Source organism: Prenolepis imparis, unplaced genomic scaffold (assembly GCF_030444845.1).
Source record: "Prenolepis imparis isolate NDT839.2.m4 unplaced genomic scaffold, iyPreImpa1.0 SCAF_3, whole genome shotgun sequence".
NCBI classification, from domain to species: Eukaryota; Metazoa; Arthropoda; class Insecta; order Hymenoptera; family Formicidae; genus Prenolepis; species Prenolepis imparis.
Window position 1 is genome coordinate 10,586,858 of NW_028141161.1, and position 15,467 is coordinate 10,602,324.

Here is a 15,467-nt window from a genome sequence, read left to right on the forward strand (position 1 = left end):
AAAATATGCGAATTTTTCCGAGACATCTTATACAGTCTATATATCTAACACATCGTGACTGTCATATGTTGAAAGGCGCCAAGCATGATTAATAAACAAAAGTTAAAAGTATACAATGTTTTCCTACTTCTGTAATCCCTTTCTAAAAAAGGCATATTAAATCGATTCTCGCAAGTATTGTTGCCTCTTTTTCGCGATGTTGATTAGCTGCCTCGATTTGCGTTGTGCGTTATATTCATACATAGCATCGAGAGGCTGTCATCGCGAGGGTCATTAGTAGTTTGACAGTTTGTCCAAAATAAAATTAAATAAAATAATATTTTAAATAATTTGTTTTAATACTTTAAATTTTCGATTAATATTTTTGACAGTTATCAGCTGATTTCTAAAATCTCAAAAAATATTAATCGCGGACAAAGTATATAAGTATATATTATAACATATTATATTATTTAATTATTTCATATAATTTCATATATTTCATATAAATATTTAATTATTTCATATAATTTTTATGTTATAATTTAACTTTAAGGTATCTTTAAACTCGATTAATATTTTTGACAGTTATCAGCTGATTTCTGTCAAAAAATATTAACCGCGGATAAAGTATTATAACATATTATATTACTTACAAAATATTAATATTTTAATTATGATATGTTGTAAATAATATATGTTATAATATATGTATACCTTGTCAGCAATTAATATTTTGACAGAAATCAGCTGATAGCTGTCAGAAATATTAATCGAATTTAAAGTATCAAAACATTATTATTTTATTTAATTTTATTTTGGACAAACTGTCAAACTGCTAACCCTCGCAATGACAGCCTCTCGATGCTATGTATGAATATAACGCACAACGCAAATCGAGGCAGCTAATCAACATCGCGAAAAAGAGGCAACAATACTTGCGAAAATCAACTTAATATGCCTTTTTTTAGAAAGGAACTAGAACAACACAAACGCGCGCTACGGACTATTCCTCGATTTTATGTTAAAAAGAATGATACAGAAATCAGCTGATAACTGTCAAAAAATATTAATCGAGTTTAAAGTACTATAACATTTTATTTAAAACATATTATTTTAATTTTTATAACGTAATATTATTTTAAAATTTAATTATCAAATTAACACTTTAATCAGCTGATGTATGTCAAAAAATATTAATAAAGCATTAATTTTCTAATTAAATTTTAAAATAATAATAGATCATAAAAATTGAAACATAGTAATATGTTGTAAATAATATGTTATAATAACATATTCTTGATTAATATGTTTTGACAGAAATCAGCTGATAACTATCAAAAAATATTAATAAAACATTAATTTGCTAATTAAATTTTTAAATAATATGTAAATAATGTTACAATGCCTTATCTGCGATTAATATGTTTTGACAGAAATCAGCTGATAACTGTCAAAAATATTAATCGAGTTTAAGGAATTATAACATATTTTATTTTTTTGTAACATTTTTATTTTAAAATTTAATTAACAAATAAACATCTTATTAATATTTTTTTGACAGAAATCAGCTGATTAAAGAGTTAATTTGCTAAGTAATTTTTAAAATAAGAATATGTTATAAAAATTAAAATAATAATATGTTTTAAATAATATGTCAATTCTTTAAACTTGATTAATATTTTTGACAGTTATCAGCTGATTTCTGTCAAAAAATATTAATCACGGATAAGGTACTATAATATATTACAACATATCATTATTTTAATATTTTTAACACATTATAACTTTAAAATTTAATTAGCAAATTAACGCTTTAATCTTTAATCAATTGATTTCTGTCAAAAAATATTAATCAAGTTTAAAACAAACTTTATATAAAAATATCATTCTTATATCTTTTATATAAAATCGAGGAATGGCGTGCTTGTGTTGTTCTAGTCTTTAACAATAAAATTAAGATTTATTTTAGAAAGCCTGTTTTGTGCAATATTTTAAAAGAAATCAAAGAAACCAAAGGTATAATCAAAGTAATAAACTCGTTCTAACAAGAAATGCAATTGTTTATATGCTCCACGTGACAGAGAAGCCGGAAATATGACGAGATCAGATGTGTCAAATTTAGAGGCCTGTAAAAAATCGACTTACGAGTGACGAGCACGCCTACCTGAAAGACGTACAGGTACTGGAACATGTCTACCGCGTTGTAAACGCCACGAGACGCGAGATTGGATTATTCTTTCCATATTAGGAGCGAGGTTATACCAGGTAGTCCGGGCAACCGGTAAACAGAATTTGCCGGGCCCAGTCGATGATCGACCGAAAATTTACGCGGACATTTAAAACCCTATATCGAATTTTAATTTCTCGCAGAGAGATATGTCACGAATCAACGAATCGCGAAAATTGTGCAAATTCGCTCATTCAATGTATTATTTCGATTTATCGATATGTATTTACGATGCTAAATTTTATAATTTTTAATCAAGAATTTAATTCACGATTTTCTATCTTTAATATTCTAAGATATTTGTTACAGAAGTTTTAATTCCATTTTTAAGAAGTTAGAATTAGACTCGATAAAATTTGAGGCAATGGCTCTATTTGTTTCACACTTCCGGAATCCGATTGACAACTAATTGTATGAATATTTTACTGGAAATGGTTCATAATGGTTCATGGCTCTATTTGATGTAAATATATTTTAATAATAATCAATTTAACTTACACGTACCCTTGCTTTCGAGGACGCTAACATGTGATTGTTCATCACCTGTGGCGGTGGTCCCATCTTTTGGTTCAAATCGCGATTCAAGGCGAGAATCGCATCGATTTCCACCTGAAAAAATATCCAAAACCCAAATATGTATTTTTAATGCGTCAAATCTTTTAATAATTTAATGCACGACTAAAGTCGATCTCAAAGCATATGTAATATTTATGAGGATTGTCCACTACACATACGTATATCATTTAGTTTTTCTTGAGATTAATACAGATTATATGATGTATAAAGTAGAACGGAAATTATTTGAATGAGTGATACATTTAGAGTTCCATGTTACTAGATCCGTTCTCAAGCAAATTATACTAATTACTAATTACCTTTCGGCGTGGAATAAGACTTTGATGAAGCATAATTCTTAAATTAACGTATATTTCGTGGCACAATTAATTTTGCAAATATATTAACACAAAATTATTAACAAATAGAATAGAATCTTCGAAGAATCTCCTATGCTAATGTGAGATATATATAGTTAACAGATATTATCTTTCAATATATAACACAATTATCTATAAAATGTTAAATAAATGTGTAATGGAGAAATTTGCGCTATCTTAGTGACATGTCACATTAAGAAAAAACATATAAATATTTTATTCGCAAAGGAAATTCACAAGTCTTATCGCGGTGCAAATATCGTGTTACGATTTTTTTGCAAAAGTCACACTCGACCGAACCGGCTTGACTGACGGTACAAGTCTGACTTTCAAGCCTGTCGGAAATAGATTCTCGTTCCCATTAGCGAGCTGCATGTTAGCCCCGTAGCATTGCATAAGCATGGAATTGAAAATAGCCAAATAACCATGACCTACGGATGTGCGAAATTGAAATATTGCAATTCGGTGCGGTGAAATTGCGTGAAGGGAAAACATAGGTCGTGTAACGCAACATTTTTCATCACAACTAAAATAAACGCGATTGTCATGTTTGATACAAATCGTGAACTCGACTATGTTGTGGAAGATTTTGTATTTTTAGTTAATTCAGAACATGAAAAAATAAAAAAAAATTGCAATTCAAAAAAATTTAGTTTCATTTATCGATATAGAAACATTCCCGACACATTATTCTGTTTAATTTATAAATGTTAAAAATTAGGATAAGAAAATCATGTATTTTATTAATATTTTATATATTATTCATTATCTTAATTAATTCAAATTTATTCCAATTAATTTTAATAGAAAAATAAGTTTCGCTTATATCTAAAAGTGTTTAAGTTGTTTTTTTTTATATAAAAATTTTTTAATCAAACTTTACTATTTTTAAATTACGAGTACCTGTTTTTATATTGTAACTCTCTCTGATTCTGAGTTTTCATGAGTATTTATGAAATAGAATAATTTGTGAGAGCGCACTTACCTCTTTGCCTTTGGTTTCTCCTCTTTCGAACCATTCTACAGTTACAGTGCGCTGCTCTAAATTGACACCGGAGACGACTGCCGAGTGAACGCGACCTGAAACAAAAATTGCAACATATAATGTAACAATTGTAGTAATAATAATATAATAATTAGTATAGTTATATAATTAATCTCAGTCGGTGAGTATTCGCGAACATGAGTTATTTTAAGTGAAAGTATAAAATAAATCTTAGCTTAAAACGAATTATACATAAGTCTATGCCATAATAAATTATACTTTTTATCTAACAAGAACATTCTATTTAATTTTCTTTATTAAATGTTATATAACTTTGTTCTTAACAATATATGTACCATTCTGTGAAATTTTCTTTTTATCGCTCTCACTCTTAATCAAATTCTTTTGCTGCATGGGGGATGTAAGTCTAGGTATCATGGATCCGTTACTCCGAACTTTAGTCTTTTCATTTCGCTCCTCATTCTCGAACGATCGAACCTCGAAACTGCACGAGTTTAATTTCCGCCGAATATTACTCTGCTCGCAAAACGCCACATCGCTCTTAAAACCGAATTTATTCATCTCTCCGCAATTTCTTTGCAATTCATCCTCATTATCCATGCACGATTCGAAGGAAGACTCCCTCTTGATCGGCGGAAGAACGTTCCTCGACTCTTTTCTCGACGAAGCTCTCGTTTTCGACTTTATTTTCTCTTTGCTTGAAAAATTGATTCTAGGCGATGTTCTTTCTTCAAATTTTCTATCAAAGCCCGGTTCTACGAGCACATCATGTTTCTCCTCGAATTCCGATATCCAAAACGAGCCTTTGAGTTCACCGGATGTCACCGATCTCAAGACGAACTCGTTCAAATCCGCTTCTTCATCATGCTCTTTCTCGTCCGAGATGCAATTGACTTTATCATCTTCGTCGACTGTGTTCGATGCACATCTTGAATGCAACACCGCATTGTCGTCGTAATCGAAATCATATATTGGCCGATCAAATTCATTCACGTTTCTTTCCGAAGATTCCTTGTGAAATTCCTCAAAGTTGTCGTAATCGTCATCGATTTGATAAGACCAGCGATTATTCGGCGAATCGTTAATTTTTGTCAAATCGGTTGGATTATTCACGTCGATTTGATTATTCACGCAATCGTTGAAACAATTAATTTTTCCATTCGTCCAGTCTTTTTTTATAATTTCATTCTCAACTTGCTCATCTTGTAATTTACGCAAAGTTTCGTCGACAAAGGATAACGACGTTTTGTGAGATTTGTTCTGCTTGGATTGCTTCTCAGATTTTTTGTTTTTACTCTTCTTCCCGTCTCTCTTATTTTTCTTCTCGTCGAAATTATTCTTTGTACCACAAACGCAGAGAGATAACCAACCCATATTGAATTTACAGATTGTAAGAATTTATAAATTGGTAAGAAAGTTGATAAAAAAATTGAATTTTATAAGAAACTCAAATTATATTACTATTAATATAGAGCGATTTTCTTAATGTCTAGTTTTGACACTTCACTTTTTTATTATTCACACAATTACTAAATATCAATAAATTTTCACAAATTTTATTTCTAATATAGTCTGATAATCTATTTATAGTTAAATAAAATAAAATTTTAATTATTGCAGTTATTTATTTAGATGATACAGTTATCTTATCACCAATTTCCTAAATTTCGACATATTAATTCCGATGTAATTCTTGCATTCTCATAATTCTCGTAGATTACATTGCTATATCCATCTGATATGTCTCCGTGTAACCAGTTCATGCTCTAATTTACACTGTTGAAGTCAATGAAAAGATTGGAGCCACATTCTCACATCAATGACAATTTGTTCGAACTGTGCTATATTCTTGCTACGGTTTTTGAACAAAAAGTAGTATCACCGAAAGTATCACCGAATCGAAGGTAACGAAGGACTGTAGGCAACTCGCGTGATCGATTCGCCGAGGACGTCTTCGAGAACGTGCAAGTTTAATCAGGACGTTGCCCGCTTCGTGCACGACACCGCCGCGAATTCTCGGCAGCGTTTTGTTCCGATCTTAAAAAACCGTAGGAAAGCTTTTAGGACCGCGTCGCTTTTTTTACACTGCCTTCGAAGCTCGACGAAGCTTCGCGATCGGCGATGATCTTTTGGGAACATTTTCACCCGTTCATCCTAACAAACTCTTCCCTCCGAAGTCCAAGAATAAACGCGCTTACATGGAGAATGTCCGCTATGTTTAAGTTTTGAACTTACAAATATGCAAGTAACATTAAAATATTGATATATTAATCCTAAGTTTGATTCTATAAAATATTCGATTTCGAATATCTAGTCTTTTTATTTATTTTTCATGGAGAGTTAAAATAAATCATATATATCTCAATCTCTTCTTTTAATAGAATCTATATTTACAAAAATAAGATATTTAGAAGAGAAAATAGAAATTTTAATATAATAATATTTATTTTCGTATTAAAGTTTTGTCAGATTTTAATCTTTTCTGAACAACACAACACTTTGACTGCATTTTCTTCGTTTCGCCAAGTTTAAATTGCATTTTTATCACGCATATAACTCGCAAAATACCGGAGCGCAGTTGTTACAAGGCGTGTAACACGAGGTGGTTAATAGAGCGAAACTAGGACGGAATAATTAACGTCGCATCAAAAGTTTGTACGTTTGCAAATTGGACGACGCGGCCGTCCGGGAAAATCGGCAGCGATACACTCGCAATGTCAGCATCGTGCGACGCGACCTGATCGACTGACAACGTTCACCGAGCAACGTTTCATAAACGCATTTATTATGACGCCCGGAGAATATTTTCGATGTAGGGCCCCCACTTCAGAAGGCTCCATAAACAATTTCTCGGCTCGCCTCGATGAGCCCGTACGTTATGCACTATCGGTTACGATACCAATGATTCCGCCCGACAAGATGCACGCGAATTATTCGATCAGAAAAAATACTGTTGCATACGCGCCGACTTCAAATGAGTGAATATTAAGTGCGTAATTACAAAATGCAAAAGATAATTTGTCAAATTATCACGAAAATAGGAAGAATTGCCTGCTATACAATTCACGAACGTATAATAATAATAAAAAAAAGACAATTAATTACTATAAATTTATAAAAAATGATTAAATGCATTTGTGTTTCTTCTTGACTGAATTAAAGTTTCCTGTGCGTGTTTAGTACGCTGAAGGTTAATGTCGCAATCGACAACGCGTAGATTTTTGCGGCACAACCAGCGGCACGAATGTCACTCGAATAATCGATACACAGTAATCCCCGAGCGGGTATACGACAAATAATTCAGGGGTTATTTCAGGATGAGGAATTGCCTAAAGTCGCGAGCGAAATCGAGCAAGCTGCGCGATAGTTGAAGGTGAACTGACGCCACGACCGATTCGAATCGTCGATTACACTACGGACGATAATGAGCAGCCTTAACGGAACCTTGTTAACTATTAGACAGTGCCGTGTGAATTTTTGCGGGTGATTTTTCCGGCTACAATAATAAGTAGGAAATACAAATTTACAAAAATATATATACACAATTCCATAAATAGATTTGAACAGATTGGTAAAATTTTGGAATCCATTTTTTCTTTAGCAAAAATTTCTTGGCATACAATCATAGATATATCAATAAGAAAAATGTTTCGTAAAGAAGTACATACTTTCTCGATTAAAAATTAATACAAATATTTGTAAAAGATATCAGTGTTTACAGTGATTTTTTATTGATACTTTATTAATTTAGCTTTTTAAAAAGTTTGTTTCAGGAACATTCGCGAACAATTTCGAATCAACAAAAAATCATACAAATAATGTTATTTAAAGACATGTATAATAATAATTTTAATAGAATCTAAACTTTGAAAGAGAAATAAATATATCTCGAATGACTCTCGATCGATCTTCTATGAGATATATGTAACACTAGACTCATCTAGTATTCGCGATATGTGACTCGAGGCTCTCAGTGCGTGACCACATGGTACCAACCCATATTTATTTACAGTGCACTCGGAAGTCGAGCCTTTTCTATGTACACATGTCAGAGACGATTGCTACATCGCGGAAATGCACCGTATCCTTCGACAGGTATGATCGTCGTAAGCATCTTTTTCCTCTCAACATATCTAACGTTTTAAATTTTTATATGAATAAACTTAAAATTTTTATTACAATTTTCAAATCATACCCTAGTGCTATATATGTAAATTTTGTAATTTTAATGTAAAAATTATTTAATGTTAAAATTTGTATGTAAAAAATATGAGACTATTATTTTTTTTTTTAATTGTGATGGTTATAATAATGAATCAGCGATTTGATTGATGCTAATCTAACTACCTGTTTTATGCAATGCAATCAGCTATCTATGATGTAAGATCCAAAGACATGATGGAAATAACGGTAGACGATAGGCACGCGTCGTTGCATCGATTTCGATTTAAATGCATTTCAGTCGCATCCCGATTAAATAAAGCATTAAAATGCTACGTTCGGGGGACCAGCCGCACGGTCTATTAAACATTAAATTTAAGCAGCAGCTTCCTGCCGCAAGATCCGTCGTGTGTAAAGTGCGCATAGAGGATGTTATATCGGTACATAAAACAGAAGAAATATCACTTTGTACGTATATACGTACTCTATTTGATAGTGTTTTAATTGCTAATATCACTATGAAAAATTGTCCAGGAAAGTGGAAATAAAATGCCAATAATATAAAATCTGTCTCATAAATCTAGCAGCTTATATACAGCATAACGATTAAATTAAGAAGAATTTTATTATTGAAATTTCTCTGAATAGTTCTTAAGTTGCAAAAAATTAATTGAATTCTGGAAACATGAACATCCAAATAGATAGTAAAGTTCCTTATAAAAAAGCACAATTAAATAGCTAATGAGAGAAAGAAACAGAGAATATCAAATTTATTTGAAAAATTAAATAAAAAAAGAGGATCTTTCAAAATAGAAATTAATTCCTTTTTCAATTTTGACATATCCGTACTGATCTTTTATTAGTTTGCTAAAATTTACATAATAATTTGTTCTAATAATTTCTACAAGTGCAAATTTAATCTGATTGAAATAATCTATCTTAATTTATTGCCAGATAATCGCGTTCGACTAACGATGCACAGAGAAGGTGAATATAGATACCAATATATATATCAATGATAATAGATATACTAATATAATTGTGTAGAGAAAAAGAATACACGTTATTCTTTAGTTTCTGACAATGGCACGAAGAACCGCCACTTGCCAGAGAATTCGAGCTTACCGACAAGACGAAGTTGTGAGCTCGAATATAAAAGCTCTTCAGCTAGGTTACCAACGGCATCAGTGCTGAACAGCTGGTTGCTACGAGCAAGGTTGAACTAGGTACATGTCGGCCTCAAAGTACTGTATATAGGCATTATATACTATATCCAGACCTGCGCACAGTTGCAGTCAAAGCGCCGATAAAGAAGAGAAAGGAAGCAAATTGGATTTTTTCATAATTACTCTAACAGGATTAACTTTGCACTTGTAGAAATTATTAAAACAGTGCAAATTCTGGCAAACAAATCAACAAATCTTAATCTCTTTCTCTTTCTCAATATCTATTTTATGGCATTTCAATTTGGCTTCGCATAAATTAAATTGTAGAAAGTCATTATAAAATGTTATGCTTGATTCTGTTTGTTATATATTCATTATGCTTTTACATCCATACTCTCGTATTATAATAAGTGCCGGCGCTTTTGCAAATTGTGTATAGCAGCCGCAAAAATATACGCGTATTATGTTATCTTTTTTCGTATGTAGATTTTAAAAATAATTCGCGCTAGACATGAAGACAACATGTGAGTGCATTCTCGTCGTTTACTACATACGTTAGATTTATGTGTTTTAATTAATAATGCTTTGTGCTTTGTTGAATGCTTTAAAATTTGTTGAAATCTATAAAATCCGAAAGTAGGTCAAGGTACTCGGTATCGAAATAATTTATATATGTATGCATATATGACAAAATAACAGTAAAACAAGTTTTATTCAGAGCAAACCGTTATTAATTATAGATAATACCCCTATATAGTAATTAGTATTTTATCTATGACAAACGGTGCTTCGCACAACTGTGTAGTAATTATTGCACTTTCGAACAATGTTGTCGAACTCGTTGTTCAATGTGCTTACTCTTTTAATCACTCTGCTCATTTTGCTCATTTGTTTAGCTATAATATAAATTATCTTATTCTCTGCTCACTTGCTCTGCTATCATATACATATATTATATAAATTTTATATAAATTATATTTTTATATTAATTAAATTATATAAAATAATATATGTATTATATATTATATTTATATATAATACATATTAAATTATACATATATATATATATATATATATATATATATATATATAATTTATATATATATTTTGACAAAGCAAAATAAATAAAATAGGTAGAGTATGCGCAGAATGAATTAAATATTAATGAGCAAATGAAAATTTGTGGATTAAATTAACTAACAATTAAATTTTTTGAAGAGTTTAAGAGCTAATAATGTAAGTTAGCTTGCCCAATTTTTTATTTAATTACTATTTTTCTAGAGATGTGCAAATAACAATTAAAAAACGGCAAACATGTGCAAGCAACGTGCAATCAAATGTATATATAGAAATTAAATTATTCCGAATATTAGGGGGCTGCGTGACGTAGGTGTCCGCGGAACTATTGTGTATTGTATGTCGTCTCCCATTTACTTTCTATCACGTCGCGCACTCGTTCCAGTTTCATCCACGACACACGACATCGTGGGCGGCACTTGAGGATACGTATGCGGAACGCAAATTTTTCTCACCAATTATCTTCCCCTTTAGAGGTCCTCTAAGAGATCGAAATACGTGTAGGCGCATAAAGAGGCATAAAATATGAAGCGAAGCGAGACAATCTCTTTATATTGATATATGAACTCTGTTGAAATAAGATTATTAAAATATGGATCTCTCGATAAATCTGCAGATAATACGTGAGACCAATATCGCGCCCACACACTTGTACATAAATTTTTAAATAATAAACTCTGAAAATACACTTAGAAGGGCGTTTTTAAACTCTTACTTTAGTATTTCGAATATATCTCTATAATTAATGCGATAAATATCTTTCTTTTTTTACTGGGAGCGTGTGCGTGCATGTGTATATAGGAAGGACTTCAGCAACGCTGTGGCAACGAGGGAAAGTGGAATTTAGGCTGCACGCAGAAGCATATACTCGCGAGCGAGGGAACAGATTTCGTGAGGATACAGTACAGAAACACTAGAGCATTCGACGCAAACGGCAAATGACGTAAGATAAGATAAGACAAGACAAGGTGAGGAGGTTTGGTGAGCTGAGAGAGGCTCCTCATGGGCGTCCTTATAAGGTTGCAGCGCCCACGTGTGTACGGCTCTCGACGACGGTGCGCTTTCGGACAAGGACTATATACGAGTCTTTCTCTGCATCTTTTTTTATCGCCGATTACGCATACACGGTAAACACACACGCGAGATAAATCTTGTACTTTAAACAACGTGTGAAATACGCGTTCCTGTCTGTATATTCATGTATTAGATATTAGATATAGAGAAGTATCAGATCGTGTTTTCGATTTTACGAAAATATTTCCGTAAATATTGAACGAAGAATAAACAAATTTTCTTTTCGTTTCGTATAATTGTCCGTTTCGTTAATTTCTCTTATCGTTTTCTATTAATTAAGAAGTGTGTTGAAATACTGATCATGTTAGATAATAATTAACACATTTCTTCATCTAATATATCATATAAAGACATTTCGCTATAATGGATGCAATTGAATTCTCACTATAATGATATTTGCTGGATTGCTCCAGCTATAAATTTACATGATTCAATATGGTCTGTAACAAATCCGATTTAACGGATGATTCAATATCGGAAGATAATTCAATTCAACGTGGAGATATTCATATTATATAAGACGTACAGTCATAAAATATACAAAAACATTTTCTAAAATTCCCAATAAAATATTTATACAAGTAAAATTTGAGTACTTTATACAAGTAAAAGCTCATCGAGATTGATTGTAATCGTTTAAATTTAAAAATAACTATCAAAAATAAATTGTTAAAAATAGAAAACTATTTTAGTCTTGCTGTATCAAAATTAATGTATGTCTGAAAAAAATATTAGAGAGATATAATAATATTAATTTTATTTAAGTATATGTGTAAATTTCATATTAATAACTAAAATTATTCTTTCGATAATCTGACAACGTAATTAGTCATCTATCGATTACTCTGTGTATCCATCTGTCGATCGGATATCGTCAAGATCATTTGTGCGGGCGATCGTTGAAACGCACAGATTACGCGCAGAATGCGTGTCAGCCACTTGTTGCATCGCATCTTAAATGCACAACTGCGTCAATAAGTTATCTACCTACGTACGCATCACAAGATGTATACTTCGGATTGTTCGCGACAGTCATTTCAACTACGTAACCGATCGACGAATCGAGCAGTTGCGGAAAATAAGTTCCGCAGCAAGAATCAACGAGATGAATCTCATGCAAGACCAACGGTTTCTGAGAATGCATTAGCTGCATTCTCTTGGAACAACGCGCACGGTCCTTCATTACGTTGCACTGGAATAAATTTAATTGAAAAAAGAATAAATTATATATATATCAATAAATTAAGTAGAAAAGTAATCAGATTTTTGCCCAAAATTCTAGCGAAATTATATGCTTAGAAAATATAAATAATAATTTAAGATGCAAAAATATTATTTGTAACTCTCTAAAATAATTTAATCAATAAAATAATATTGTTTTTATATTAAATGAGTAATATTTTCATGTTTTATATCGAATACTCTTTTACTCGCCTATTCGTCGCTCTCTATATAATTATTGCTTTATGTTATATTTTACATGCGATCACCTCGCGCGTTATTATCATCATTTGACGCGATGCAATTAATAAAACCGTCATGCCGAGCGTAATTAACAAACGTGTTCTACTTGTTAATCAAACGTGTACGTCCTGTGATGATGTAGCGCATTATTCTCGGTCTTCAGTGTGCATGCGTTTTAAGTGCATCTACTTGGCGGAATATCTGTCCACTGTCGCTCATCGAGCTCCAGATACCGCGGCCGAAATAGAGCGCGGATAAAAATAGACGCGCTAGTGCGTTGCCCATGAATGTTCCTTAATGTGCGCGGGATGAAAGAAATTGCAACGGCGAGGAGCAATGCTGGTTATCCAGCAGCCGGACATTTCGCGAGATATGCATTTCTTCGCAAAATCAAGACCTCGGACTCCGAATTTTGAAACGCGAAATTCCGAAAAGAAAATATTCATTAATATATATATTAATTCGGATTGCCAGATTAATGAGAGGACTTTGAGAAAGACCTAAAGACAGGTTTAAAGTCACGTGCATTAATAAAATGCATTTCTGAAACTTGTTTACTCTCGCTCTTCAATCTTACATTAAACTGTCAGATTATATCTGACTATATATATTGTATATCTGACAAATTAATATATCACATAAATGTCAGATATAATTGTCAGATATAATCTGACAGTTTAATGTAAGATTAAAGAGAGAGAATAAACAAATTTCAGAAATACATTTTATTAATGCATATGTCTTTAGGCCTGAATCTCTCTCAAAGCCTCATTAATCTGGCAATGAGTTTACGCTGATTCATGAGCAACAAATAGCACCAACTACTATTTCAATGAGCGAAAAAATGCAGTTGCAATGCGTGCGTTTTCCCGATCGGTTCGCGGACTTTGCACGTGTAATGTCTTTTTTTTTTTTTAATTGTGCGAAGGTCAGAGCCACGTTTTAAACATGGACAATAGTAAACGTTATGTATTAGGTCCAACTCGGCCGATTAACATTTTGAACGCAAACGGATGGGAGGTCTTTGTGCACTTTTAAACGACACGAACGATGCAAGTCTAATTTTCGTTACCGCATCGATTACCTTGCATTATATGTATATTGTCAGACCTTGAGAATGTATAATTATATATAAATTTAATTTCAAACTCTACAACATTTTGAGACGAAAAAAATAGAGAATAAACATTATTATAAAAATACGTTCCTAATATTTAAATGTATTACTAAGTGTGCTTACGCATAAATAAAAAAAATTGTACAACAAATTTTAGCTGACGTTTTACTAAACTTAAGAATAAAAGATCAAATGCTTTATACCCGTGAATACAATACATATATCTCCTTTTTTGCACATCTAAAGTAATGATGTAACTGCGCTTCAACGACGCATTCCGCTAATCATATACTCCGTAAAAACTGTTACACGCGAACATGCATTTCTCATTCCATGTTTCAGTACATTTCATACGATTCGTAGCTGCATTATAATCGAGGACGATTTGTACACGTTATGCGTAAGAGCGCGTGGCGATGCGAGCCCGTGAAAAACAACGTTACGGCAATTGTGTCAGAAATTCCCGCGAATTAATCAATCGTTTCGCCGGTAAGTTCGCTAACGAACCAAAACGTTCGTTACCGCAGAACTCAATAGGCTCATTCAGAGATCGTGCAATGACGTAACGAATTAGCCGCTAATTGGAGAAGGCCGGATCAAAACTTGTCGAATATATCCGTCAGAGTGCCGGAAATTACCTCGATGTATAACCTCGAATAACTTCTTTAGAAAAAACGCTGATAGTTAAGTATGAAGTTATCGCGATAATCTACGAAAAATTACGCTATATTTTTACGAGAGTCAACTTTTTCCTGCTGTAATAATTATTGTTAATTGTAAATTGCAATTATAAGATATAAAAACGAATTTCACAAATGCGAGAAACGCGCGTAGATAGATAATGCTATGTTGTACAAAGAGGGAAGGTGATGCATACACATGCACTTAGGGTGAGCGCAGATAAGTGGCCCAGTTCGCGATAAGCTGATGATCGATGCGCTTCCGGTGGTAGTATCAAGTGTTCCAGGTTGCAATTATCGATAATTGCGCGAAGTGACTGATTTGATCCTTGGGACACGACTAGATAAAAAACTTTAACACGCATTTAACCATGGGTCGCGCACGGACTGTACACGCGTGTACGTGTAACCGGCTATTGGCAAACCCTCGCCTTTCTTGGCGACCGGCCTGACTCATTCAACGATGAAGAGAACGTGTGTTAATAAAAACCGTGCCGATTGTCTTATAAAAGAACGATCGCGCGACCTCTGCTCGGAGATACCAATGATACTTCAATAAAATCGAAAAATTGCCAAAG

General features: G+C 32.5%; 1 protein-coding gene across 11 annotated transcripts in view; it reads right to left on the reverse strand.

Annotated features, from left to right (window-relative positions):
• Klp10a (kinesin-like protein 10A) overlaps positions 1–15,467 on the reverse strand; it is a 34,001-nt gene that overhangs the window by 11,277 nt on the left and 7,257 nt on the right. For 2 of the 11 annotated variants that reach the window (XM_083034166.1, XM_083034164.1), the window contains exons 1-3: positions 4,486–7,785; positions 4,130–4,224; positions 2,714–2,818 (exon numbers count right to left, since the gene is read on the reverse strand). In XM_083034166.1, the coding sequence (XP_082890292.1) occupies positions 2,714–2,818; positions 4,130–4,224; positions 4,486–5,524 (1,239 nt within the window). In that variant the 5' untranslated portion in view covers positions 5,525–7,785. Of the gene's footprint in view, positions 1–2,707; positions 2,819–4,129; positions 4,225–4,485; positions 7,786–15,467 lie in introns of those variants that run through there. The other 9 variants (XM_083034165.1, XM_083034163.1, XM_083034169.1 and 6 more) reach the window with 8 other exon arrangements.